General features: G+C 41.1%; 1 protein-coding gene across 14 annotated transcripts in view; it reads right to left on the bottom strand.

Annotated features, from left to right (window-relative positions):
* Positions 1 to 27,892, bottom strand: part of PIKFYVE (phosphoinositide kinase, FYVE-type zinc finger containing) — a 74,712-nt gene that overhangs the window by 39,635 nt on the left and 7,185 nt on the right. For all 14 annotated transcript variants that reach the window (XM_049805126.1, XM_049805107.1, XM_049805117.1 and 11 more), the window contains exons 4-13: positions 22,956 to 23,074; positions 19,460 to 19,631; positions 18,523 to 18,730; positions 15,993 to 16,082; positions 12,598 to 12,736; positions 9,758 to 9,915; positions 8,845 to 8,956; positions 6,933 to 7,080; positions 6,265 to 6,432; positions 684 to 746 (exon numbers count right to left, since the gene is read on the bottom strand). In XM_049805126.1, coding sequence (XP_049661083.1) covers positions 684 to 746; positions 6,265 to 6,432; positions 6,933 to 7,080; positions 8,845 to 8,956; positions 9,758 to 9,915; positions 12,598 to 12,736; positions 15,993 to 16,082; positions 18,523 to 18,730; positions 19,460 to 19,631; positions 22,956 to 23,074 — 1,377 coding nt within the window. The remainder of the gene's footprint in view (positions 1 to 683; positions 747 to 6,264; positions 6,433 to 6,932; positions 7,081 to 8,844; positions 8,957 to 9,757; positions 9,916 to 12,597; positions 12,737 to 15,992; positions 16,083 to 18,522; positions 18,731 to 19,459; positions 19,632 to 22,955; positions 23,075 to 27,892) is intronic.

Here is a 27,892-nt window from a genome sequence, read left to right as displayed (position 1 = left end):
ATTGGTTTCTTCCCTTTTCTTTCTCCTGCAAAAGCTCAGTTAAAAACTAAGCATCAGTTTAATCAAAGACTTTATTTTTCTGGCTGCACTGACATTGGGGTCTTCCCTTATTTCCTCCTCTTACAAGCTCACCAAAATCAATAGCATTAACTGGGAGAAAAAAAGCCCACAAGTGCACCTGACCACAATACTGGAAGGTACATGGGTTTTAAAACTCATAACTGTGTCTAATAGCCTTTCATTTCAGAAGTAGTAGTGGTGGTGACAACAAGAAACTCAAAGATTTAAAAGATGAAGCTTTAAGCTACTCTGTAGAAGCAGTGCAATTAATCATATCACACCTTCATTTGCTTGCACAGAAAGTTAAAATCCACATCTGTTACATAAGTTTGTGGGTGGGTAAGTTGAACAGACTTGCCAGTTACACTTATTTTAAAAAAAAGTAAAAGCTTTTCTTTGAGTGCTTTTGAATGAAGAAATCTGAGAAGTGAAAAAAATCTAAGCTTGAAAGTACATTCCAAAAAGTTAGAGTATAGTTTATATATCAGTTTTGCCACAAATAAGTTCAGATTTACTGTCAAGTAAATGTTTCTAAAGAGTCAATGCTCTATTAAAGAAATATTCAGGAGTTTTCATCATTATATTAAAACTGCACAACAGCAACATTTGAAGTTTCTCCTTACCTTTAATAAAAGCATCACTTATAGAGAACATCTGCTGCCCTCCGTTTTCAGGATTCAAGTACTCTGAAATGAGAAAGAAGAGGGAGATAGGCGGAGAAAAATAAAATGACAGGTTACATTGGTGCACCCATATAATTACAATGTACACGCCCACACCAAAAGAAGCAGCATTACTCATCTAAGTGTTTAGTCACCAATTTAGCAACAGCTTGATGAGTAGTCAAGACAAGAATATCCTCTCATTCTTGTTCTATCAAAAAGTTTAAGATGACAAGAAAATAGTACTTATTACTGTGAAGAAACAAAACAAACAAAGTAGACAGGAGAAAAGACTGAACTAGAAGTTAAGAGTTTGCTTTTCCAATTGATCCACACCACACTTTTCTAGATCTGAATACAAAGGTGTTAAGTTGCGAGTAGACACCACGGGAGTGTCCAGACAGGGAATCGCCTCCTCACTCTGGTCTAAAAATGCAGCTTCAGAAGCTATTTTGCTCTCACACTCCAATGAAGTACCTTAGACTGAGAGAGTGACCCCAGCTATAAGATTTATCTTACACAGTGAAGGAAACAAAAGACAGCCTGCGTTTCAAGAGCTAGAATTCTAAAGTCTAAAACAGTTTAAAGTGTTTTGAGGAATCCATGCTGACAGAGGTGGACTCCCAGCAACCAAGGAAACCAAGAGTTATATATCACTTTACATATGGGAAATAGGATGAAGCTCCATCTACCACACTTGTTTAGCTTGCTAGATCTTGATCTTTCACGCAAGGCTGGCTGGCTACAAAAGCTTGTTTTCTCCAGAGGCCATTAGCTTGTTGTGCCTTTAGTTGGTTCCTTGCTTCTACAAAAAGGGATTCTACAGCGGGAAAACAAGAACAACAGCCCAATTGCTTATATAGCATGATGATCTGAAGTCCAAAGCTAACCCTTTATCACCTTTCCTGAGAATGGTCCAGACCTACTGCCACAAACAGAATGCAAAGCCAGGCAGCTTTCAGACACCAACAGAAAGCAACAGAAAGCTGACAGGACATACGCAATCACAAGTCTCTGAACAGCAGCACTCAAGAGACCCCTTACATGCCACCAGTTTAAAAATCTGAGCTTGTCTGCAGTTGCCCAGTTTGCAAACAGGTACTCAATAGATGATCAGTGTACCAAAGAGAAGTTGCAAGCCTTCCTTGCAGCTTGATGGTTATTTGCAAATTCTTTTCATCTCTTGCTTAGATGAAGAGTTTCGCATTATAAGCAACCTACTGCTTGATTAAAGCTGCCTCACCCTCAGCATTCATTCACCCACAGCTCTACAAACTACCTAGAGAAAGTCATGTCATGCTGTAACTACACATGAGCATGTATACTAGCACCTCCACCTCTCTCTGCCTTTCAACAGCCTCAGGGCAGCAGCTCTTACTGTGAACACACTCAAATTAGGTCTGACACATATCCCTGACTGACATGGCCAAGGCAGGAGTTAACCCCAGCTGAAACCTAAGCTTAATTTTGCTCTGGACAAAGACACAGATGGCACCTCCAAACCAGGAACGCTTGTCTTCAGTACAGCTTCACCTCCTATAACTTTGCTTCCAATTTGCCCCAGAGGAAGCTCCTGGCAAAGTGAGATACCATACCTCTTCCTAGACTGCACAGATACCACACTCATAGGTGTGAGTTTGAGACAGTGAGAGTGGCTAACACGCACATTTCTTACCTTTCATCATCCCTACAGGCATCATGCTCCACAGAATGTTGGAGGACAGAGGAGGTTCCTGTAGCATATTTTGTAGCCTTGTCTGCAAGCAGTTAGCTATCAAGAGACTATCTTACAAGCTCCTCTGAACAGCTTAACCAAAACAAAACAAAAAGAAAGAACCAAAAAACCCCACCCCAGAACATACAAATTCCTAGGTCTGATATTCAAGGGCATCATTGGAAGCAAATACCACAATGCACACAAATTCACAGGTCTCCAATGGAAATCAGCAGGTACAGATTTTATACACCTTACAAGATTGCTCTGGTTAAACATCAAAACAGACTGGCTAGCAACCACAGCTTTTCCTCTACATACACAAAAAAGGATGCATGCATCCACAGATATCCACTGAAAACTGAAGTGCACCTTTTCAAAAGAAGGTGCACCAAAAGGGCTCCTTGCAAACAACGGTGGTAAGGAACTGTGTCATGGTTATGCAGATCCTCTTCTCTTTCCCCCTTCCTAACTAGATGCAGGCATCAAAAGTTAACTACCCGAAATACGTGCTACCAGGATCAAGGGTATCTGGCTGCAAGGACATTTAGAAAATAGTTCCCCATCTTGATAACTATATCTCTTTAAAAACAGCAACTACAACCCACATTTAAAGTAAGTCATTTAATCTCATCGCCCAATTTAAATTCAGAAAGCAATCTTACTTTGTTTCCCATTTTGATACACACTATAAAGTACCATTATCTTTAGGAAGATGATACTATAAATGAGTCACTATACTCACTTGTAAGATACTACAAGCCAGCTAATTTGGAGTCACTAGAATTTCACTGAAACACACCAGACATTAGTCAGCCTACAACATCACAAGAAGTCCTGCCATTGGACTCAGACTACATACAAACCACTCCATTCTAGAACACAGCAATAGAACACTCCATTGCTTCAAAGCAGCTGACCTCTGTGACTGGTTGAAATTGCATATCCCTTAATCATTTGAAGAAGCCCACTAGCCACTTAAATCAAAGTTGACCTGCACATCCAGCACTGATGTTTTGTCCTGTCAATCCTCCCCCAAGGACTGTAATTAATACAGTTGTGAAGAAATTGAGTTACTAGCCTCAAAAAGTGGGTGTGATCTTCAGTTTCACTTCATTATTTCAAAGAAAATTAAGTCACTGTCATCCAGTCTAAGGACAAAAGATAATTCCAATGAAATCAAGCCAAATACACATGTACATAATAGTCATAGGGAGTTACTGACTCCTGATGGCAGCAAACGCACCATGTCGCTGATTGACTGCAGTACTCTGTTCTTAAAATAACCACGTCCCATTTTACATAGAAGCTTAACTATCTAGTCTTGGCTGTCTAATCATTGCGATACTCTAACATCCTTGACCGCATCTTTTGTTTGAACACAGCCAGGATAAATCAGAAACACAAGGTAAAAGTGTTTGCAGTCTGACTTTAGTATTTCCAGAAGAAAGTTGTAGATGTCATCCATTTCACTACTCTAGGCACTGCAGTATGCAGTATTGGGTTTTGTCCCACCTGGTTTTTGAAGGCCTTAAATAGCAAACATCTAAGTACCTACAAAATTTTAGTCTCCCTATTGCCAAGAAGTGTCTCTTGCTATTCAAGCTGTTGTCATTTCATTTTAACTTGTTGCTCCCTAATTAGGTCTTTCCTGTACAGACTCTCATGCCAGGAATCCAAAAAAAGATGCACAGCAAGTCCTCCATATTTGCAGAGGATACAAATTTTTTTTCAAAAAAATCCTGCAGGATAATGCCTACATCTCCACAGTGCCTTTTAACAACTCACACCTCCACCCTATCCCAGTTCTGGGCATATTACTGATACTTTCCCCTCAAGGGAAACCCATTCTTTTAAAAGGAATTGTTCCCAGTTTTCTACTACAAATTACAGTCCTACAGAATAACCTGGTTAAGAGACCACACATTTCAGGACAGATAACAAACACCAGTCAGCAGAGATTCACCAAGGATAGCAGAGTGCTGCCAACATATATAATTAAAAGACACAAGTCTCTCTCCTTTCAGTCCCCTCACCACTTGCCTTTTCCGCTGATCTTCTCTAAGCTCTCCATCATCAAAATCTTTCTCACAAGAGCTTCAGTTCCAGCTATGAGAAGCCTTGATTTGGTCAACAGTTTCAGAGAGAGGTAGGCTTTCTTACATTTCCCCTTCATCATGTACTACTTTTTGTATAAGGAGATAAAGACTAAGATAGATCTGAAACCAGGACTATGACTCTACAAGTCCTTTAAACACTGGCTAGAGCCAAACTGACTACTGCCTGCTTTACTGCCAACACATACTGATAAAGATAAACCTGCTACAGCTGTAAATTCATAGGATACTGCAGATACACCTGGCCTGTTTCACACTCACTTAATCCAGCACCCCTCCTTCCTAAAAAGGATTCATTGATATATTGTCCCTCTTCACACCTTTCCTTCTCTGCAGATGCATTAGCTTTTCATTTGATTAGGGCAGGAGCTGGAAACAAGTTGATAGGAACCAGTAACAAGCTGGTGTCAGTAGTGCTGACGACCCATCCCTACTGTTGAGTCATCTGACATCAACTCAGCTTTCAAACCTGTTCTGCTCTTCACTTTGGGGGAAAAAATAAGCAGTTAGATTTCCCTTCTTCTAGACGTATTTTTAACAAATAACAAAATGTGACTACAATAGGCATTGATAAATGCACCCTCTAATTTGCATCACTGTCTCTCCCAAGTCTAAAATACTTTTGAAAGTCAGCTGTGACCAGTTCTCTTCCCTCACTCTCTTCAGTGACCATTTCACAGTTTCAGAAAATGCAATCTGTATGCAAGCATAAGGCAAGTCTTGCATTCTGATCCACAACAACAGAAGAGATCCATTAGACTTCATGGGATGATGAATTCATTAGGAGTTCAAATTATTTAACACTGGATCATCTTTTAAAGTTGGAAATACTGAAGGGGTGGGGTGAAACAATAATTAAGAATAAGAAACTCCTTGGAAGCAGCCAAAGACAGAAGTCTACAAATGTGATGTAACCTTAGGTAAGAAAGCAGAGCAAAGACATCAATTGCTACCCAGCATGTAAAGCAACTAGAATATACTAGACCCAAGCCAGTGGCAAGCCCTGGTTTCAGTCAGCCCTTGTCCAGTTTAGAGAATGCAGTTGTCAACAGGCAGGCACATTATTTTTTCCATAAAGATTTTGCTTGTAGAGTCTTTCAATTTTGTACTTACTTAGGAGAAAACTTTCAAAAGTCTTCGACACTGACTATTTGATTTCTAACTACTTCGCTTAAGTAGATGTTCTCTTTTGAACAAATGTTATATATACGGATTAAGTTAGGCCTTACTGCTCATCAGTAAGATTCTTCTGTCAAATTTAAGCTTATTAAGGTACAATTAGAAGTCAGCACAGAGCTCTTCCAAGTTATTTTGTTCATTTGTTGTTTGGGGGGTTTTTCTTGCTTGCTTTTTCAGTTTAATGTCAAACTATAGAGACACATATCAAACTGGTTTATGCATGAACTATTTTTCCACCCCAGTTAGCCAGAAACTGTATATGTGGATCTGCCCTGTTATGTATGGGCAGGAGACTTTGCTTCAACTGCAAAGAGAAAGTCACAGGGGAAGTTACACACTCTGCAGAGAAGGTGTTTCAACAGGTCTACTGAGCCTCCTCAGAGGTGAGCATAACAAAACTGCAAGCGAGTGCCAGCTAAATATCGTATTTCCCCCTCTGTAAGACAGCTACAAAAGTAGTGTCTGAATAGGTCAGTATTGTTAAGGCCCAGCTCTCCATCATGTGCAACTCCAGCTGGTGACTACCTCATACCTTTTTGGTCGGCAGGGTGAGGGGGCACATGTGGGTACTTGGAGTGCTTCTTGATATGGAAGTTCACGTTGTCCAGCTCCACGTTCAGGCTGATGGAGGCGGCTGAATCACTGTCCATTGTGGACTGGAAGCTGCTGACTGAAGTGCGCTTGCTAGGGCTGGCGGAGTCTTTTAGTGTTGGGTAAGGGGGAAGATACAGGGAGGAGAAGGGTTCAAATGGGTATCATGAGGGTACCGGAGAGGAGAAAAATTGTCTTTAATACATAAGGACCAGTGTGCAATACTAAAGGAATACAGTATTTTCATAGCTCTAATCTTTTCTTCATGTGTGCATGTGACATATTGGTCATTCTTTAGTGCATTACTATAGGGCCCAAATCAAGCAGAAGTCTGCCTGAGAAACAGAAGGCAGCAATTTACATGCTTCTCCTCCATTAGAAGTATGAAGCTTTACTAGTTCCACTAAATACAAAATACTGTATCCATCATAAGAAACAGGAGGACTAGCTAGGTTATAGCTTGCTTAGATCCTTACAGCCCCATGCGCACACACACAAACACGCGCACACACATATATAAAGCAAGACGTGGTTAAACTACTATGTCCTGAAGGACTGGGGATAACAGGGGAGAAGGCAGAGGGAGAACAAGACTCAAGTGAAACTCACTGGCTAAGTTATCTTCTCCTTCATCAGCAATCTGCTCTGTGTCACTGTCATCAAACTTTATGTCTTTGAACCAGGATGGCTCAGAGTGCCCCTCTACAGAGTTCACCGAGTCACTGTCTGGAGATGGGGTTTCCGAAAACTCCGTGCTCTAGAAGACAAGGCAGAAAAGGTGTTAAAGTGCAGCTCTACTGAAATATTAAGCAGCCTTAGAAAGCAGCCTGCTACAAATGCAGATCAGACATTTCGAAAAACAGAGGGTACTCTCAGTGGGCTGAGCCAGGTTAGTCATAGAGCCACCCCTCCTTGGCATGAAATAGGAACTCTTTGGGACAGGAAACAAGTATTTCTTTACACTTCCCACGTACTTACGTCTCTGCCTTCTCCCCACCTCCACACAAGTTGTGACTAAGTGGCACTAAAGGACAAGTTTATTCTACTGTACATTTTCTGTCATCACATCCAGCTAAGCAGTTTTGAATGCTTCCTAACCCCAGCCAAGGTGGGTGATGACCATATCCTTAGCCCAGAAACCAGTAGATGCAGCTTTTGGTGGAGGCTAATTCTAAGTTACTGGAGCAATCCTGACTGACCGAAGTAGCTCTAAGTTTCACTCACAAGTCAGGCTCTAGCTGGGGCTACTGTGTCAAAACAAAGCCTGGCTAGAGTGCCAGAGAATCTGGAGAGCATTTAAGCAATTTCCGTCAGCTATCCTGATGCCTCCAGTCACCTCAAGAGGAAGTTCTCACTATTATTCCCTTGGCTTCAGTGACTGCAGAAAGCAACTGAGTCAACAATGCTTCTCCTGACTCTTGTCCAAGAGAAATGAGATCAGACAGTGCTTTCAGCTGATGAGAACAAGAGTTGGCTTTAAACCTCGAATAACAAAGCCCCTTACAAATAGTACAAATGGGGATCCACAAGCACTTGCTAGTTAAGGGCAAACTTTTCCTAGCAAACTGAGACAGTGTAGTTAACTAGCTGAGATGCCAGATGAAGCCCAGAGCAATCTCAGTGAAAAACCACATGACTGTGGCCAAGAGCTGAAATGCACAAGGAAAACAATATGTTAATGGCTGCAAGCTTTCTGACTGAGGTCCACGGGACAGCTGAGCCATTCTTTCTTGTGAGAACCTGCAGAACATGGAAGACTCTCAACTGAATGCTTTCAGGTAACAGAGAGGCTACAGAGATACCTTGTTCAAGTTAAAAAAATAATCCAGTCATTCAGGCCAGTGACTGCTCTTACCCCTCAGCAAGTTTGACTGCAGTGAAATACAGTAGAATAGCATCTCTGGTCACTGGTTCCCTGCCTCCCCCCTCAGCTAGCCAGTCCTATTTGGGAGGCAGGACTAAGACCCCCTCCCAATCTTGCATCATGTGGGTAAGGTACTGAATTCTTTACTACTGCCATCATTGAAGATCAGAAGAAGGTTACCAATACAAGATCCAATACTGTATATCTAAAATATCTATTCTTTGGAAGTTTTTAAAGAAGGAATTTTGAAACAGAAGTGGAAGACCACTATTGTGTCTCAGTCATCAGAAATTGCACACAGATTCTGAATTCTGTACCTGATATCACAGCTGCCACAAGCACAGACTGTGCCATTCCAAGGCCTCCATGGAAGATGTCCACCATGAGAGGCACTGGCCTAGATTAGAGAACCTTTCCTCCACTTTAGGCAGCACTACATGTAACAAACTCATCCTTCACACAGGACAGCCCCAAACCTTTCTCGGCAAATGCAGCTTCCTCAGGCTTTAAACCACTAAGGAAAAAGGCCTGGACCCCAATTCTCTGTACAGGAGAGCCGATTCAGAAAACATACAACAGCTGCTGAGAACAGGATTAAAAAAGATTCTAGTTAGCAGCCAAACCCAGCAAGAACCATAGCTTTCCTACTCCTTTTACCTGTAACGGTCTGTAGAGAGCATACTCATCTCTGAAGAGCTGATCATGATGACTGACACATTCTAGCCAGCGTCCATCAACCAACGCTTGTCCTATTGCAATGGCTTGGACCCTGGAGGTATAATAATAGAGATGGTTTTCTAAGTCTAGTTCTAAACATACATGGTTTATGGCACAAACATGCTACCAAAGGAAAGATTCATTTGCTACACACTATTTGACTCATCAGTATCCCATTGGCATGTTTAACCAGACACTATTTAAAATATTACGGAGAGGGTGCAGAGAGTACTGGTTCAAGTATGGAGCTAGATGAAGAGACTGCTAGTACTCTAAACTCAGCTGAGGTGTCCAGCAGATTCAGAAATATTTGTGCTCCTACACTATTGTTAGCTTGAGTACTGAGCATCTCCGCTGAGTGAGGACCGTTGCTCTACACTTAAGAACCATCTCATTTTTATCCCCCTCTCACATACTTAAATACACCAGATTCTTTATACTCACAAAGTTAAGAGCCTGCCAGCCCCACCAAAAATTTAGCTATCAAACACTATTGGTGATCTCTGATCCCACGGGCAGACTTGCCCTTTGGAGTATCGGTGAACATTTTTGGACAGTTTTTGTAATACACTCACTGTTCTCCAACTGTCTGAGTGATACTTGTCCCATAAGCTGTGTCTCACACCAGCTCCCAAAACAGACAGCCCCCTGTGCCCTGTTGTTTTGGGCCACAGGGAGTCAGAACCCTACCTGCCTTGGTAGGCAGTAAAGAAGAGATCTGAATTTTCTCTCTTTCTCATCTCCCTGCAAAGGGGTCTATCTTTGCAGTCTAAGGTACCCTTTATCAGCTAAAACTCACAACATCCTGTCACAGAGACAGGAGACATCTGCTGTCCTAAAGCATCAGGGTTACCTTGTGGTTATGTGCCCATTTCTGATGAGCCAGTTGACCAGCTCTTTTCCCACAATGCAGTTGGGATGCGTCCGCAGCCAGTAGCGATGGTCTTGAAACTCCATCCCACTGTTGTGATGGCAGATTTTCTTCCACAAGTCTTTCAGCTGGACTGAGTCCTGGACAGGGAGATGTGCAAGTTACCTACTAGTCTGACCTTAGCACTGGTTTCAAGGGCATCAACCTGGGCCCTCAGATCAGCTTCTAGATCAAAAGCCCTCCACAAAAAGGCATAAAATCTAAGCCATTCTGCACTAATCTAAGCCATTCTGCACTACCTACGTGAAGGTGCAAACAGACATGAGATCAGCTCCTTACATCCTTCCTTTATATAAAGTCGAGAAAAAGCAAGAAACAAAGTGGGTATCCTCACAGTTAAGGGGGTTTTGGTTTTAATGTGGCAAGATTTTGTACTGCCTACAAGATACTTATGTCCTCACTACTTCCCTCCTGCACCCTATTCTCAAACAACTCAGGTGGTTTGTGCAAATATAGAGGACAATGAAAACTTATCCTTTGGAAGAGGGTTTTTCTATATAATGTGCTCAACCTAGGCTTTGTGAAGTATACCAGTCCATTATCAAGCCCAAATATAAAGCAAGTACTTGACACAGCAGTGCACACTGCTATGTTCAAGTTCTGGGATATCATTTCTTGTTGAAGATGCCTTTTTATTGTCCAGCATCACACCTTTTTTAGACACTGCTAGCTTTGGCCACTAAGAAAAAAAAAGGTGCGTACCCCTCCCAACTCAATTAACTGTTTTTGAATCTGTGGATCTCTTCCCCTCACCACTTGGAAGACTTCAGCCTATACCTCAAACTTATTTTCAGGCCTGTTAAGTATGTGCACCTACTCTTGTGTAGGCTATGCTCCAACCAAACTGAGCTGTCCCTCTGCATCTGGCCCCTTTTGCTTTCCCATATGCACCCTGGCTTGGCACAGCACAATCCATTGTTGCAGTGGAAACTGGGACCTGGGATTATTTTGCGCGAGCAACAGAGCACCCCAAGGGGTAGAGAAGAGACACTGCAGCTCACTTTCTCAAATGCCATGTTCTGGTTTTGTGTAAGAGAGAAAAAAAAAAAGTTTTCATTAAATTTGAACTGGTTTCAGCTTTCCAGTTAACTGCCAGACCCTTTCCAGTTAACTGCCAGACCCACATTATTGCACTTTCCCAAGGGTGCACCGAGATCCATGTGTTTTGCTCCACTTCTGTTACCAGACTGGCTTTCTGCTTTTATTTCCAGCAGTGGCTGTCCTGAGTATTATCCTAAAACCAACGTCAGCAGCTCCCCTTCCGTACCACATATAGAGTCAAACGGATCAGTAATGGAACATGTCATAGGATCACAAAATTTTATGCAACTGGCAATTCCAGTTAAGCTGCCTTGTAATTTACCCTTAACTCACATGGTGACTTCAGTAAACTGGACAAACTGGCAGAACACAGCAAATCCTTTCAAGTCAAGGATTTTGACCTCTAGTTCACAAAAGTATGTGCTTACCCCGTGTACGTACATCCTCCCCTATCTTTTACTTCATGAGCAAAGTTCATTAGTCTTTTGAATGGAATATGTTAAGCTTTAAATTAACTCCTGATATAGAGTTAGCTCTACATGCTAAGGGCATTAAACAAACAGCAGGAATTCAGAGAAAATCCTACATTAATTGACACTGCATCTTCTGCTCTTACATAAACAGAAGCAATACTACCAATCCTTTTCTCCCCCAAGGAAGGAAACAAACAAAAAAATCAAACAATGTGAAGCTGAAGTGCACTGGAACTTGATCATCTTGGTCCAAGTTGCATTCATAGCATTTTAAATTTCATTTTTCCTGCATTAACATACACAGATGGGGCAGGATAGTATAAAGACGTGCCTTAAAAATATTTCTCTCACGTGGTTATCCATTTACAGAGCACCCTGGAAAGGAGTTGTGCAACTGAACAGGAACTAGAGTGTTTCTGCACCCTCAGGAATACTTGCATGCATTTTGCTGACAGCAGGCAAATACCTGACAACACAGTAATTAGCCTTCCCTATTTTAAATTGGCAATGGGGAACAATCTTGAATCTTTAAATGTGTGACTCCCTTCCCTTCTCTGCATCTTTTTTGCTCCATTTGTTGGAAACACTTGCCCGTGCTCAAAGAAAAGATACTGTTTTCTACTGAACATTGTACAGTAACTGCCACATTTAACACTGCCTCTGTGAGGAGGGTCTAATAGGATTACACAGAACACTGTTGCACATTGATTTTTCTTCGAACAAGTACGTCACTACAACCTTCTACAAAATGTTATATTTATTCTGCAAACAAGGGGAGGGGCCAAGTTATGTTTTGGCCCAATAAGCTCTAACAGCTTTAACTTGTTCATCATGGTGTAACCATTTTGAAGCAGCCATTTAAAGTTTCTGATTATGTGGCCTATGAAAGGGAAAATCTGAACTTTGAGAAATACAGAATCAGATTATTGCATTACAGCTAGAACCATGACAGGTTTAACCCACAAGGAGCCACCATACACCAACTCCACACTGCGTAACACTTCCCAAGACTAAAACTGTAAACACGTTTATGCAAACACCACATGAAACTATGATTCGTTTCGGGAAGACAGAAGTGTCCAAAGCAGCATCAATATTCTCCATCCCTGCGTCACCTGGAGGAGGGTTCCAGGTAAAAGTGCTCAGACAAGAGCCTTTAAAGGCAGCAAGATACTCCTGCTGCATGATACAAGAAAGGCAAACTTCATTGCCTTCACAGAGCAACACAAACAGAAGTTTGGAAGGTACCAGAAGGATTTTGCGCTCATCCTCGCTGGTCTCTGCCTTCAAATGTGTGCGACTGGCCTGGGGGCTGACAGATGTCTCATAGGCAGGCACCATTGGTGAACCTGACCGATCCAGTGACAGGTTAGTGATGCTGGCTGATCTGTAGTGGAAGAGAGAAGAATTTAAGTATTAAGTGTTCATTGTGCAGTGCTGCACCAGAGAAGGTATCGAACTTGTAGCATGCTAAAAAGGAACTTAAGCCTGTGACATTGTTCAGTCTCCTCAGTACTGACTTACTGCTTAAAGCTTTCATCCCCATCAAAGCAGAAGAAAGGATCCCTAGGAAGCAAGTGTATTGCTTTGGAACATCCAAGTTAAACAAACTTTTCTAAAGCTCTTTGTAGGAAGTAATTAGAACTAAGTTTAGGCACAGCAATTCATATATGTCTGTGTTTGAATAGACTGGGGAAGAGATGGGATGCTGGGTAGCTAGAAGCTCCAGCATTTTGGAGGCAAGACAAATGCCAGCAAGGGCAGCCAACACAAGGATCCTTGTAACAGGGCGCTGAGATTCCCCCTCTCCTTGACTCATTTAAGATTCTTCTCCTCAGCTCTCTGAAATATATGACTGGCAGCTTGCAGAGTCTGGAAGTTTGAGCACCTGTTCCCTAGGGTGGCTAAACTGTCTGCTGAAGCTGGAGGTCACTCCAACTGGCAATTTTCCTTGTACTGTGATATGGAGCATTCACCTGATCTCAATCCAGCTGTTAAGAAATCTTGGCTATGTACCCCAGTACAAACACACCATTTTGCAATAATCATTGCAGAGCTACAAATGCAAATACAAGTTTCAGATACGCTCTGCTCCAATATCCCACAACTAGACTAAGCCTTTGAATAACCAGAGTGCAACTTCTCATCACACAGCAGTAAAAAGCATGCAGTGTAAGCTATTCATGCTAACAGTGCTCTAAGGAGTGAAGATGGAAAACACTTCTGCATACAGCTCCAGGGAAGCTCAAAATGCCAATGCTGAACTGATTCAAGAGGCTTGCAGCAGTCTCAGTGATGAGAACTGTTGCCAGCCTCTCATCTTTGGAATAAAACTCAGATAACTTCACAGAGCTTGCTAACTGGATAACAGACACTCTAATTATTCCCAAGAATTCTCAATGGATGATGTGACTGAGCCCAGGCATAAAATAGCAATGCCACCCTATTTCAGCTTTTGTACTATAAGAAGTAGGCACTGAAGGTACAATAGTCTCAAAATCACTGCTTTTTCCTCCTCTGTGTCTTGAGGAGGAATATTGGGCTGATATAGGTGTTTAGTTAGGTCCTTTTTAGCCATTTATGTAGAATCAAAGGAAACTAATGTTGGCACTACATCCATATACATCTAGGGGTGATAAGCAAAAGCTTTCTGTCATAGTCAGGCATTCAAGGCAGGCTAAAACTGCCTGTCTTGTACTGTTCAGATGCTCTCAAGTTAAACAGAGTTAGAACTGGCAGAGTTATGCAGCTTAACAAAAAGCATTCTTAGGTGGAAGATGAGACTGACATGAAAGTCCATCATTAAGCACTCCCAATTTTTTTCACAACAGCTACTTTAACTGTGCCACCTACCTGTAATCAGCAGGGATTTTTAATTTGCATAAAAGGACATGGAGCAAGAGTTAGAACAGTCAGATTTCATATCTGTGTCTTTATCATCACCAATTACATCCAGGACTTTATTGTATTTATCTTTACTAAAAACAGAGGGGGAGATTTTGCAATGAAAACCCCTATTCTTTAGACAGATCTGCAAAGGAGAAGTTCAAATCCCTCTGCTTGCAACATTTGACTGTTGTGTTTTTTTCTCAGACTGATTATTTATGGGGAAAAACCAACACATATCCCCCACCCACAGGGAAAAAAAATAATACCAAGTAACTTCTGCTACCTGCATCTAAATGCACTCAACCTGCATCTTTCTTGCTTCATCTCACTAAAAAGAGGCATGGTCAAGCTTGCCTCAAAGAAACTTCTACAGCTGCTTTGAGAAGATCTAAATGCTAGCACTGCCTAGCCCAAAGCCAGTAGATTTGCTTCCACAGGTTCAGAATTTTGACAGAGATAGGTTATACCTCATTGTTACTTCTCAAATGTGAGTCCAGACAGGTAGGTACTATGGTGAGGCCATGAATAGCCAGAGAGTTAAAATTTGACTTGCATGAGCAGTTTGGGCCTGCCAGGTCCAGCTCAGAACCCTCCTACTACTGCATATATGAGCTAACAGCAAAAGCCTTTTAAAATAGACAACATCAATTCAAACAGGAAGCAGGAGAGCATCCTCAAGGCTTCAGAAATTTCTTGACGTCACTGCAGTTATTCAGCATGGAACTTTTAAGTTTGGACTCCCTGTCATGTTTGCCCAGAACTGATTTTTGGTACCAGCTTATTCACCAGTATTTTACTCCCCCTAGGTGAGATTTTTAGTTCTCAGTTGTACAGTCAGTGTGCATCTCCTCCTAACCGTCCCCATCACACAGAAGATAAAGACTCCCAAGTAGTCTGTTCCCTGAAAGGCACACCCAGCACCCTTCTCAGCTGAGTTCCCTAGTCTTCACTGGTCCTGCCAGACCCCTCCAAATTGCTAAACATTCTGCATTCCGGTAACACGAATGCAAAGAAGTCTCTGAATGTCTCCTGACTCCAACACTGAAATTTGGATTGTCTTTCTCTGTTCCTCATATCCTTGCCTCCCCTTTATTTCCTCAATTTAACCATAATGGAAGTATGTAACCAGAACCATAGCAGAAGCAGTGTGAAGTGGAAATTACTTGTTCTTCTAATACCAGACTATTTAGTGGGATTAAGCTCAAGCACTCACAACTTATAGTAAAGCTCTCACAAACATTTCCAAGTTCATTCCAGCACTCTTGCATAAAGACCTATGGTGGGATTTTAGCCTAGGAAAGCCTGATCAATTAAACAAGATTATACTTAATGCAAGAGCAGAGGGAGCAGAAAAAGGTGGGGGGGGGGGGCAGGGGGGAACCAAAAAAACAAACAAAAACTACACCTCTGCTCCTCCATGACCTCAGCCTTTGCCTCCCATTACCAAGTCTCTGTTACTCCCTTTTCTTTAGCTTCCTCAGAACTCTACCTTTCTTAGCCACTTCTTTCCCTTTCTGCCCTTTTCACCACCACCTCTATTTGTCTGACTCAGCAGCAAACTATAGGTTCCTCAAAAGTAGTACAGTCTTTACTGGTAGGTCTTTACTTACCATTACATATGGGTAATGGAGTGTCCCATTTTAGACATGAAACAGCACCCACAGTAAAAACAAGCCCCAAAATACAGGCTCTACAGTGAAGAGTATGCTAGGAGTATAGCCAGAACAGAAAATACTCATATACAATTTGTTTACCTGTTCCTAGCTGGTGACTTCCCTGCATCCTCCTGGACAGACCCAAGACGTGCAGACAACGTGGTAGTTGAAGAGTCTGGGTGAATCAAACTGCAAGGAAAAGGAGCACATTACAGATGTTTGAGAGATTTGCTACATGCAGCAACATCAGAACAGTTGGAATTAAAATACAGTTAATTATAATGTTATCTCTCATTCACAGCCATGATTGTTAGATCAATAATAGAATAGGGAAATCTTTCCCCATCTGTAGGCCAATGATACCTGGAAGACAGTGCTCAAGTCTTCTCCCTTCAGACTCAATTCTTGGACAATACAGCCTCTTCCCACTTCTCCCATTACCCTGCCTTCCCACCCTCTTCCCCTCTATCACTTTCTTACACATTCTCTTTCCTCACAGGCTGCTATTCTGTGCTTTGGAGGTAGAGGCATTGCCCCCGTCTCCCCAGCATCTTTGCAACCCAGGCAATGCTAACTATAGCTATTGCTAGACAACTTTTACCAAGATAGGCTGACAACCTTCTGTAATTGTTTAACCTGATCACTATCACCTTTGCCCTCCTTTTTCTTATAAATTCCTACTGGCAAAACTGTATCAGATATAAGCCACTACACCCCAACTGATACAGCCATACTGGCTGTGCCCTGGGATGTAGACACGTTACTAGCACAATAAATGTTCTTCTTGAGAAAACATACAAAATACAATTTTGCCTGAGCAGCTGTACTTGCCCAGAGTTCACCACTCCTTCACTTTTAAAGCACATGGCCCTTCAAGTTAGTTGAAGCAGGAGCCCATGACTGTATGTTCCAACTGCTCAAAGAACAGAGCAATGTCAGACAAGTAAATACAGCATCACTCCCCTAAATGCCTTCCTCGCTGCTGTGTAGTATATGAGAGCAGGAGAGGCAAGAGCTTTAACTCAGATACATTATTTTGGGAAGAGACTCAACTGCCAAGTTTCCTTCTGAAGAAAACTACTTCTCACACAGAAACCACATATTAGCAAAAAACTTTGCTTCCATTATGAAGCTGTGAGTTAAACTGCACCACAGTGGAAAGTGGCAAGTTCAGTGTTTTGAGTTTAAACCTCTGAAGGTCAATCAGGAACTTAACAAATGCAGTATTTGTAGTCCACTGCAAAGTTTTACATTTCAAGAGCAACAAGCACTGAAAAAAATTTTCATCTTCCTAAAGCAACAATGAACTACCTAATCTAAATCTCTCTCCCTTTCACACATAAAAGCAGCCCATGTTTACTCAGTGTCTCCCAACAAGACTAAGTGTTCTAGTATAGCAAGAGTTATCAGCCTTTCAAGATTAGGCAGTATTTTTCTCAAGTGCAACAAGCTGCCCCAAATAAATATATAAATACTTTCTTTACATGTTCATGTCTACAAGCTGTTGCATTGTCATAATAAAAGATACTAATAACACATCAGAAGACAGAATTAATGATACCTTCTATTATTTTGTACGCCTGAAGAGAAGCACTCCGAGCACACATACTTAATCCCCCATTCAAAATTTAGTAGTATTTATCCCAAGCATTGCAACATTACTGCTTTAGATAACCATGACATTAAACCAGAAGTAGTTTCCTTTATTTAGGCCTAAAGTTGATTATTTAATTGCTTCCCTATAGGAACACCATACTCTGAAAAGCAACAGGCAAAGCAAGAGTCAGAGTATTTTCTGAAGACAGTTGTTTTTGAAGTTTTTCTTTTAATACTATCAGAACCACTAGAAGAGATCTGCTGAGAGGCATATGTCACTAACGCTATCCCTCCGTTGAAGAAACATTCTGACTCAAGGCCTCCTTGGTAGTTTCACACCTGCCTGTTCTTAGAAAAATGAGCACAAATACCACATCTGATTATTTCTTCCTCCCCCCACCACATTAAATTAAATCAAGGTCCTCAGAAATTAACTTGCATACCACTTGAGAAGTGCAGTGTTCTATCATTCATCTTCCAGAAATAAAGATCCCCTCATTCAAGAGCAATACAAAGAAATATACTTTGAAAGGAGATCAGACAACCTTTATAGCTGTCCTTTCAATCCGACTTCAGTTGAAACAGGTGGTTACTTCCACCATTTATCTCTTAATTACACAGACAGCATCTCTTGTATTGTCTTGCCCAATCCCCAAACCTGACAGGCAAAGCATCAGCATCACACTCGTTTGCCTCTCGATACACTGGTGGTTAGAAGGGATGGGGTTTGGTTTTGTCTTTTTAAACTCTGAAGCTAAAAGCCTACTCTGTCACTGGTATAGAATCACTGGTTCAATAGGAACCTTCCTAGGTTCAAAGGAAGAACTGCAAATAATTTGAAACTTCACTAGAAAAGTTTCCACATTTCAACTTGAAGAGAATAATATTAGAAGCAAGCACAGGATTACATTCTTTTCACAGGAGATATACTTCTAAGTTTCCTGGATGAAAACCACCAGTTTTTGTCTAGGCAGGCATCAGCCTGAAAACACAGTTAAGGTTCTGGAGCTCAGCATGAAGCCATTCACTTTACCTTTGCCAGGTTAGATCCTCCTCCAGAAAGATGTTGCGGCTAGCTTTACGACTCCCAACTGGTGTGCGTGGTTCGCCAGGATCCAGCACCGATACAGAACATGCAGAATCGGACAGAGCATTTAAGTCTTCTCCAATGGAGTTACTGTCTGTGGAGTGTGCATAGCTTAAGGCTATTTTGCGGCAGTAAGTGCAGGCTCGGAGATCCCCTATGGAAAGGGGAACCAGAGAGTGTAAGTGAACAGGAACAAATAGTACTCTGTTCCTACAGGATCAGAGGTGTGTAGTGGGGGGAAAGAAGGATTTTCTGTTTCAAAACCTCTTTGCATGTTTAAGTCTAGTTCTCATATTCCCTTAAAGAGCAAAACCCCAGATAAATATACTCTCAGGGAATTTCTCCATGTCAAATGATGCATAACACATGATCAGTAAGAGAGAGACAGGTTGCGGGGGTAGGGAGAGAGAGCACATGTGCACACTGAAATCATGGTACAATAGCCAGTCAGATATGACATACCAGCTGATGTCTGGAAATAATTACCTCCATCAGGAGATGTCTAGAGTTTGGTAACTGGTATTTGAAAGAGTTTCCTTCATCCTCAATTAGAACATGTGGCTCATTACATTTTAAAATTACCATTACTAAGAGCAGATTTTACTTGAGCGCACTTTTTGTAGTGAACATCCTTGTTAAATAGTGGCCATATTTGTTTTGTCATCATTGATGTAATGTTGGTAAAAATAAGCAGGCATGGCATAATCCACCATTGTGCACGAAGAAACTGGTAGAATTAGGTACTGTGATTCTTTTTGCTTATTTCTAAGCCCACTAGAGACCTATACAGCATTCTCTAGCAGATGCCAGAATCTAAAATGCAGTAGTCCAAACAGAGCTGAGCACACAGAGAACATTCTGCTTCTCAACAGATAAACCCCACCTGTGTAGCCCATGAATTTTCCAGGGATTTCCTGATTGCAGCATCGACTACAGAAGATCTGCCCACAAAGTCGACAGTGGTGCCTCCGCCGGAAGGTGGTGAATTTCTCACTGCAGTCATAGCATTCTTTGCACTGGCTGTCAGGCATCCAGTACTGCTTCAAGTCACTGTCCTACAAGGGAAGGCAGTAATGAAAAGCTATTTTTTGTAGATTAAAAAAAAAAAAAAAAAAGCATGTTTAGATTCATGATTGCTTTGTAGACTGTGCACCTGAAAAGGACAATTTCATACATTCATATATGTGTGTGTGTGCACCCTTGTGTATAAGCATACACATGCATGGAAAGGATTTTTCATGTGGTTTTATAAGCAGAAGACTGAGAAAGTTCTTAACTGTGAGAATAAATCTACTAAGCCTTTGCCTTCTTGATCCAAGATGGAAGCAAAGCAGATAAAAATTATGATGAGCTGTAGATAAAAGCCAAGAAGAAACAAACATATGACGTACTGATTGCTCTTTCCTCTCATTTGCCCCTAGCACATGATAGGCCCTCAACTAGCACAGTTTAGAAAAAACTAAAACAAAAAAAACACCACCAAAACAACACAAACCCCACACATTAGTTGAAGCTGTTATCCAGGGGTAAATCAAGTTACCAGGAATTATCAGTGCAGGAATATCATTTCAACAGCTAATACTGTGATGTACTTTGGAAGGATTATATATACATGTAAAAAGTTTTGTTATATGATCAACTTCTTCAAAACCTCAGTAAACAGTTGTAAAAGCCTGTGTTCCAGACTGATGTTGTTTCAGAATTCCAGGTTAACTGCTATGTGAAGACAACTGTGAAATACACATTCAGCAGATAACAACATATACTGATTTATAGCATGGGTGCAGCCAAAGGAATTTTTGTCTTGTTTTTAAGACTTGAAAACAAAGAGTTAAAACTTCCCTTTGGTGTGGTAGCTATAAACAGAGCAAGACAAATCTCTCAATTGTGATTCTGAGCATACCAGCTACAATTACAATGGATGGAGACAACTGCTAATGGTCACATGACAACTCTGACTGTGAAACGCTCTTTGCTGGAGTTCAGTTCTGGCAATAAGCCTTTTCAGAGGGACTGAATACTCTGGGTTTTTCTTAGGAAGAGAAAGTGCAGCAAGAATTTTCTCAAAACAACCAGAGAAGAGAGTAACTCTGATTTTCACAGAACAAAAAAAAACCTTATCCTGAATTGGGGGTTATTTTGGGGCATTCACAAAGTGAAGTTTGACACAGCTGCTAGACTAATTTTGAGACCAAAACAGCTACGGTCAACAATTTCCTGCTGCCCTCACCCAAGAAAATTTGTAGAGAAAAAGGTCAAAGACTACTCAAGGCAGACTAACATTCAAGAGAGTCTAAAATTTTTTAAGATGAACACTAAGCTTCAAGCAGGGAAAGATGCAGTGAAGAGCTTTGCCGAGGAACTTTTGCAAAGCTGCAGGGGATGCCAAGTAACAGTTTTTGCTGCGGCTTTGCATGGTAAGTCAAGTCACTGATTCTGCCACATACAGAGTGGCTGTTCCAAGCTCCAGTGCCTCTGCCCCACATGCACATGACTGGGTGTTTAGAAACCCAGCCATTGCTGGTGACACCTTCCAGCTCTCTGCCTTGCTTAAGTCAGAGCCAACACTCACATCAAGAACAGCCTACAAGGAAGGGATCAGAGCAGAAGTCTGGCCCCCATTAGCAGCAGAGGTGATTACAGCAGCACCTTCCAGGATCTGACACCTGCTTTCTACAACAGTAAAGTGGTCTCCTGTAGAGACAGACCAAGTCCACAGTAGGAAGAAATTGTTACCTGGAGTGACGCATGCAAGACATGGCTGCAGTCAAGGACAGCGATGCATTACCATTTGGACAGAAGTCAGCATGCTGACAGCTAACATACCACTTTCAGAGAAAGATCTAGACATATTCATTTATTGCTGTATCCTATCCTGTCTGTTCAAGCCCTCCCATACCTTCAAAGATGTCTGAAAATTTCCAGGGGCTTCAGAAGCTGCCACAAACTGAAATATTAATGGGAGCCACACTCAGTGTTCTGCTTACTGCAATGTAAGGCTTTTGTTTCACCCTCAAAAGTATCACCCTTTCTTCCAAAGCAAAGTTACTCTTACAAGCAGAAGTCTACCTATAAAAGCTACTGTCCTGATTTTGGCTGAGATAGAGTTAATCTTCTTTCTAGTAGCTGGTATAGTGTTATGTCTTGGATTCAGTATAAGAATGTTGATAACACACTGATGTTTTCAGTTGTTTCTAAGTAGTGTTTATACTAAGTCAAGGATTTTTCAGCTTCTCATGTCCAGCCAGTGAGAAAGCTGGAGAGGGCACAAGAAGCTGGGAGGGGACACAGCCAGGGCAGCTGATCCAAACTGGCCAAAGGGGTATTCTATACCACGTGACATCATGCCCAGTATATAAACTGCAGGGAGCTGGCCTGGGGGAATGGCTGCTTAGGAACTAACTGGACATTGGTTGGCAAGTGGTGAGCAATTGCATTGTGCGTCAATTGCTTTGTATAGTCCAATCCTTTTATTATTATTGCCATTTTATTATTGTTATTATTATCATTATTAGTTTCTTCCTTTCTATTCTTCAGTTCTATTAGACTGTTCTTATATTAACCCACAAGTTTCACCTTTTTCCTTCTGACTCTCTCCCCCATCCCACTGACGGGGAGGGGGGGGGGGGGGGCAGGGAGGGGTGTGAGTGAGCAGCTGCATGGTGCTTAGTTGTTGGCTGGGGTTAAACCACGACAGCTACACCAAGCCAAAAGCCTTTTTCCTCTTCCTTCAATTTAATTAAATGTACTTTTGCCTGTTTGTGTCTTGCTCCCAGACACAGCTATTGATATCATCACTTACAAATAGTTGTAGCTTCTTTTGTCAGATAGATCCTCCTCTTAAAGGCATGGTCCAACACAGCAGAGGGAGGTGAAATCAGCAAGTCAATCGCAACCACCAGACCCTTATCCAGCCAAATCAAAATTGATTAGCAGGACAAGCCTTTGAAGCAAATATTGTGACCAATCATTACCATAGTAAGTAGCAGATTTAATTCATCCTCAGAATTCGCATTACCATTTGTGACAGTAAGTGTGTTTCACCTGCCTACGCTTAGCAAGGGAGAAAACCATCAAGTGATACCAGATTAGGTAATACAGAAGTGGGAAGGAGTCTAAAATGAGAGTGTCTGGTCCAAGTTCAAGAAGCTGAGCAACTGTAATGTTTCACTCCCCCAATATGACAGATGTTTGACCTGTCAAAAGCCAGCATCAACTTAAATTGTTTCCCCTGCACACACACAATGACTTTTTAGTTTATTCCCTCATCCTTCAAACATCTGAAAAAAATCCCCATGATACATCTAAAAATGAAGCTCAAAAGCCCAGTAAACAGTTCAGTTTCTAGATAGTTTGGCCTACAAATCCCTCAGAAGTACCTGGCTCTTCCCCTCCATGATTTCTTTGAGACGCTTTAAAACAGTGCTGAGGCTTCTTAACTGAACAGCTGTTCGAGGATCATGACCTCCAAGAGGCGGTTCAACTTTCCTTCGATTGTCTGGAAGGGAATGGAGAGTAGTATTCATTTCTTCCATGATACATCAACAGTTACATCACAACACAAAACCCCATTAGAGGGAGAAATGTTCACATACGTATGTACTTTACAAAGATACAGCATGTATTCACTTCTTGCCCTTGCACTCTTCTTGCCCGAAAAGGAGCTTCTGATGCCAGATAGCTTGCTCTGACTGACATTTTAAATACCATTCCCTGTGTTTACAAGAGCTGATTAAAGTTCTCTGAGAATGAAAACATCTTCTAAAGAAGTAAAGTTATTTTCAACCTAATATATGAACCCTTTAGAAAGCACTGAAGTCTCCTTTTAGAATTTCCTCTAACATATCAATACTTACAAAATAATGGCAACAATATTCACATTCATTCTAGGATTGATATAAGTCAATGCCTTAACATAAACTTCTTTATAAATGATTACAGCAAGTCTTAGGACTCAATTGCTCAGTTTCTATTAAAAACAGTAACTCAGAATAAAATGCATCCAGAATTTAACGTTTTTGAGAACTTGTACAGTCATTCTTAATTAACTATAGCAAAGAAAATCCAGAATAAAAAGGTAACACAGTTAATTTCTTATTTTTCTTAAATTCTTATAAATGCCAGATTACTTTGAAGCATTGCTATACGAGTTACAAACAAGATCCTTCTCTCCAGAAAGATCTGCAAACACAGTGCTGTATTTACCTGAACATTTAAACATTTTCAGAGTCACTTTTCTACATCAACAACTTTTCTGAACAGTTTACAGTTTCTTACCATCTTCGCTGCTCTCCATCTGACTTGCATTTTATTTTGATTCCCCCTACTAGAGGAAGAACAGTCATGGCTGCTTTCTGTTTACTGCTTTACATATCACTGATGTCAGCAGGAATGCTGACAGCACTAGCAGAAATGTGTTAACTGTTGCTGTGCAGTTACAACTAGGGTATTCTTTTGTGTGCAGGAGATCAAAACCCTTAGAGTAATGTGATTAAAACTGTGGTATTCCATGCCTCCTCTTCAGGTTCTCAGTAGATATTTTTAGTTAATCAGCCCCCATATAGGTGCTTAATGACCTATGTACAACAAAGAATCCACAACAAGAGATGATTTTAAAGAGATTCTAGAGTGCTTAAACCCAATTCTGTGGCTAGCCACACAGATTTATTTATTTTTTCAAATCAAACAAGTATAATTTTGGACAGTACCAAGTTGAGTGTTTTAGGGTGATTAAAGGGACTTCAGTATTTCAAGAAAACATTGATAATACCACAGAAACCTTTGGGTCCTCCTTCTATCACAAAATCTATGCTGCATTTACTTCCTGGACTTTCCTGCTGTAACTTCTGAATTCAAGAATATCTTCTTTCCAGGAATGTTGCTTCCGATTCAAAAAATTACCATCAGACCTCCTGCCTAACTAGCTACAAATCTTGTCAGGCAAGTGATTTCCAAAGTATGAACATACACAGCACTGAGAAAATGCCATAGGTAACTCCACACTTGCTCTCTTATTAGTTAAATGCCGTTTTCTGTGTTACATAAAACAATGTCAAAAGGATGTCATCTACATTAGAAAAAGGAGCACATGGCTAACCTGTTTGTACTAGAGAAGCTGACGGTTCTCAGATTAAAATTCTGTTGGCTCTTTTCCTTTTCAATCATGTGATTTCTCCCTTTCTGGAGGAAAACACTGTATAGCAGGAACGTAAGAAGTTATCATTCCTGCAGTACAGGACACACTGTGTCTAAACCACCATCCTTATAAAAGAATTCACATGGATCAGTATTAAGTTAATTCTTACTCCTTCCTGATGCAAATTCCATTACTATAAATACCACAGTCATTTTCTCAGTTAATGTACACATGATTTACAGATGTATATGTTTTCACCGTTTTAACTGTGTTTCCTTATTTCACCATTAAATCTACAAAACTCACATTCCCTTCCACAAACACAGAAACTGTAGGAGTATTCTTCTTGCTTTGCCCATATTATCATCCCAACTGCCATCAGTTGCACTTGTGAAGAGATCTCTCATTTTCTTTTGGTTTGATGCCAAAAGGCTTGACCACAATGACACATCTAAGTAGTGATAAACTTTTTTAGTGCTCCTGAAGCAGCAAACTCAGTATATGCTACTAAAAAAACCCTAAACAACAAAACCAAACCCCACACAGAAAAACACACCACCTCCCAAAAAAACCACACACTCCAGCAGCCACATTTAAAATTGCACACAAGAAATCAGGTTTTTAAAATAAAATTAAACTTTATTTAAGTGTTATTTAATCTGTTATGACAACCAGATCAGGTCCACAAACTTTTGCTTGTCATTGTCCAACCAGCACAAAAACAACTGCAGGAAGTAAAGGCAGCTTCCTCATGGTTTTGATAGAGTCCTTATACTTTCTCAGTCCACAACTCTACCATATCTTCATCCATTTACTCTTCTTCCCTGGCCAAACTCTCATAGAAGACAGTCATTTTTCACTTGATATCATTTTGCATTTAACAAACACCAGCTGCATCTCAGCCCTTCAGTGTAACACACCAACATGAGTGTGGAATACATGTTTTCAGGACTACCAGTTTATGCAGCAATTGTGTTTTTCCTATCCATTCCCTTCCCATCTACATGTTCACGCAACAAAACCACAATATACCAAAATGAACCCCATCTGGACTTCCAATTTGACTTGTTTCCAACCTATTTATCCTTCTTAAGCTAAAAATTAACTCCTACAGCTAAAAAAAAGAAAAAAAATACATATTTCAACAGTAACCCTCATCCTTCCTATATGTATTCATGGCTGCTGATCTTTGGCAAAACCAATACATCCTCTGAAATACTGTACGTTTTTCTCCTCTTTTTCCTACTCTCCCCACCTGAACTGTGATCACTGGGAAGGAACCTGCAGTACCATTCCAGCTACGACTACCTACTCCATACATTCTTCCGAGTTCAGGCCACAGAAAGGTCTGCTCAGTAAGTCATGCAATTGTTCTGCACCCTCAATTACTGAATCACTGAAATATATTTTTCCAGAGTTTCTTTCATGACCCTATGTATTTTAGCATTCATTTTACAGTGAATGCCAAGTCAAAAACACTATGAGAACTACTTTCTTGCAACTTAACGGCTAGTTTCAGTTTACAGGAAAAGAGCTGACCACACACTAACAAAAGAGGTACAACAGAGAGCTTCACACAGTTTCAACAAGGAACAAATGCCCTTGTCAGGGATACCACAGTTTTGCGAGTACAGATCAACATCAATTGCTTTCTAGTTATTCGCTGCCAAAGCATAAGATTTCATATTCAAGGTCACCATCACAGTTCAAACATCGCATCTTCCTCATGTCACTGCCATGCAAAGTACTGACATGAAAAGGATGAAAGTTGTCCTTAACTTCATTTTACAAGATGCATTTTCATTTTCCAAAACCTTTTTCTATAGAAAAGATACTCTGGTAATAAGTCACATTCTTTATGATTCCCATTAACCACCACATGCTTTTCTCAGGCCTTCTTACCCCTCATATGATCGTTGGCCTTTCCTTACTCTAGTAAGCTCCTTTGCCATTCCCTATTGCTTCCAGTCTGCTACAATTGTCTAGCATTAACAGCATTATCCTGCATAACAGGGTGACAAGCTAGGAGTGCTTTTACTACCAGTGCTCCCTCTCCAATTGGTCAGCATTTCCAGTTCTCCTTAAACTCAATTTGCAAGCTATGACATTGTCTCAGTACGTGACTACTTTGGTTCAATCCAGCACCTTGAAAGCACTCAGCTGACAGCACACACAGGCACATGCAGTCCAATACAACCAGCTGGGCCAACTGCCTCTGTAGAAGTGACACTAGCAACCCAGCACCCTACTCCAGCACATGAGGATGCAACAGATTACCCAAAAGGGAGGCCACAGAAGTCAATGCAGAGTCTCAGCACTGGTTCTTCACCCATACAGCCCACAAAGCATCTCTGACATAAGCCAAGCATCCAGCAGCTTCTCCTATTTTCACAAAAGCCAGTAAGGTGCTATTAAAACATTTTCATGTAAGGGTCCTGCAGGGAAGCACACAACTGAAATCCTACATATTTGATGCTAGACAGTTTCCTACAAAAGCCACCATCCCTCCATGTCATTCTGTGCTTGCAGTTGTCAGCCAGCATGGTCCCTGAGCAATGAGAGTATCTGCTGTGCAGTGTAAGCTAATGGACAGATGAGGGGTGGTAGTCAGCATCTTCAGGAGCAATTTCATTCCATCGCTATTTAGAGGCACCAGCAGCCTTTTATTTATTTATTCCTTTCCGTTTGCTTAAGGTTGGCATGTTATTTAAACTCAAGCAGGCTAGAGAGACTTCTGTGAAGGACTTGCATATTTTCCTGCCTACACTTGCCCATGTTACAAAATATCTGAGTAATGGCCAAGCCTAGAGACACATTTACAGGCCTACAGATAAACAGTTGCAAGAAAACTCAACTAGATTAGACACCTCACTGTCACTGATGTGAGTGGGTGAACTGACCTACCAATCTAGGTGTTTATGTAAATCACATCACTTCTCATACTTCTCATTCTTTAGATATGAAAATAATTTCTAAGATTATTTGTACAGCTGAGCATCAGCTGCAGTGGCAGAAGTAAAATTCTCCTCTGCTCAATGTTCAGAAATCCTCAAAGACCTGATTATTCAGCACCTTTTAAGATAAAAGAAGGTATGAAAACTAATTTTCTAAAGTTTGCTTCAAAAAAAAAAAAAAAGCAATGCCTCTGGAAAATTTCCCTGTAACCTCCTCACCAATCCA

Source organism: Accipiter gentilis, chromosome 1 (genome assembly GCF_929443795.1).
Source record: "Accipiter gentilis chromosome 1, bAccGen1.1, whole genome shotgun sequence".
Taxonomy (NCBI): domain Eukaryota; kingdom Metazoa; phylum Chordata; class Aves; order Accipitriformes; family Accipitridae; genus Astur; species Astur gentilis.
This window is presented reverse-complemented; position numbering and strand designations above follow the sequence as displayed.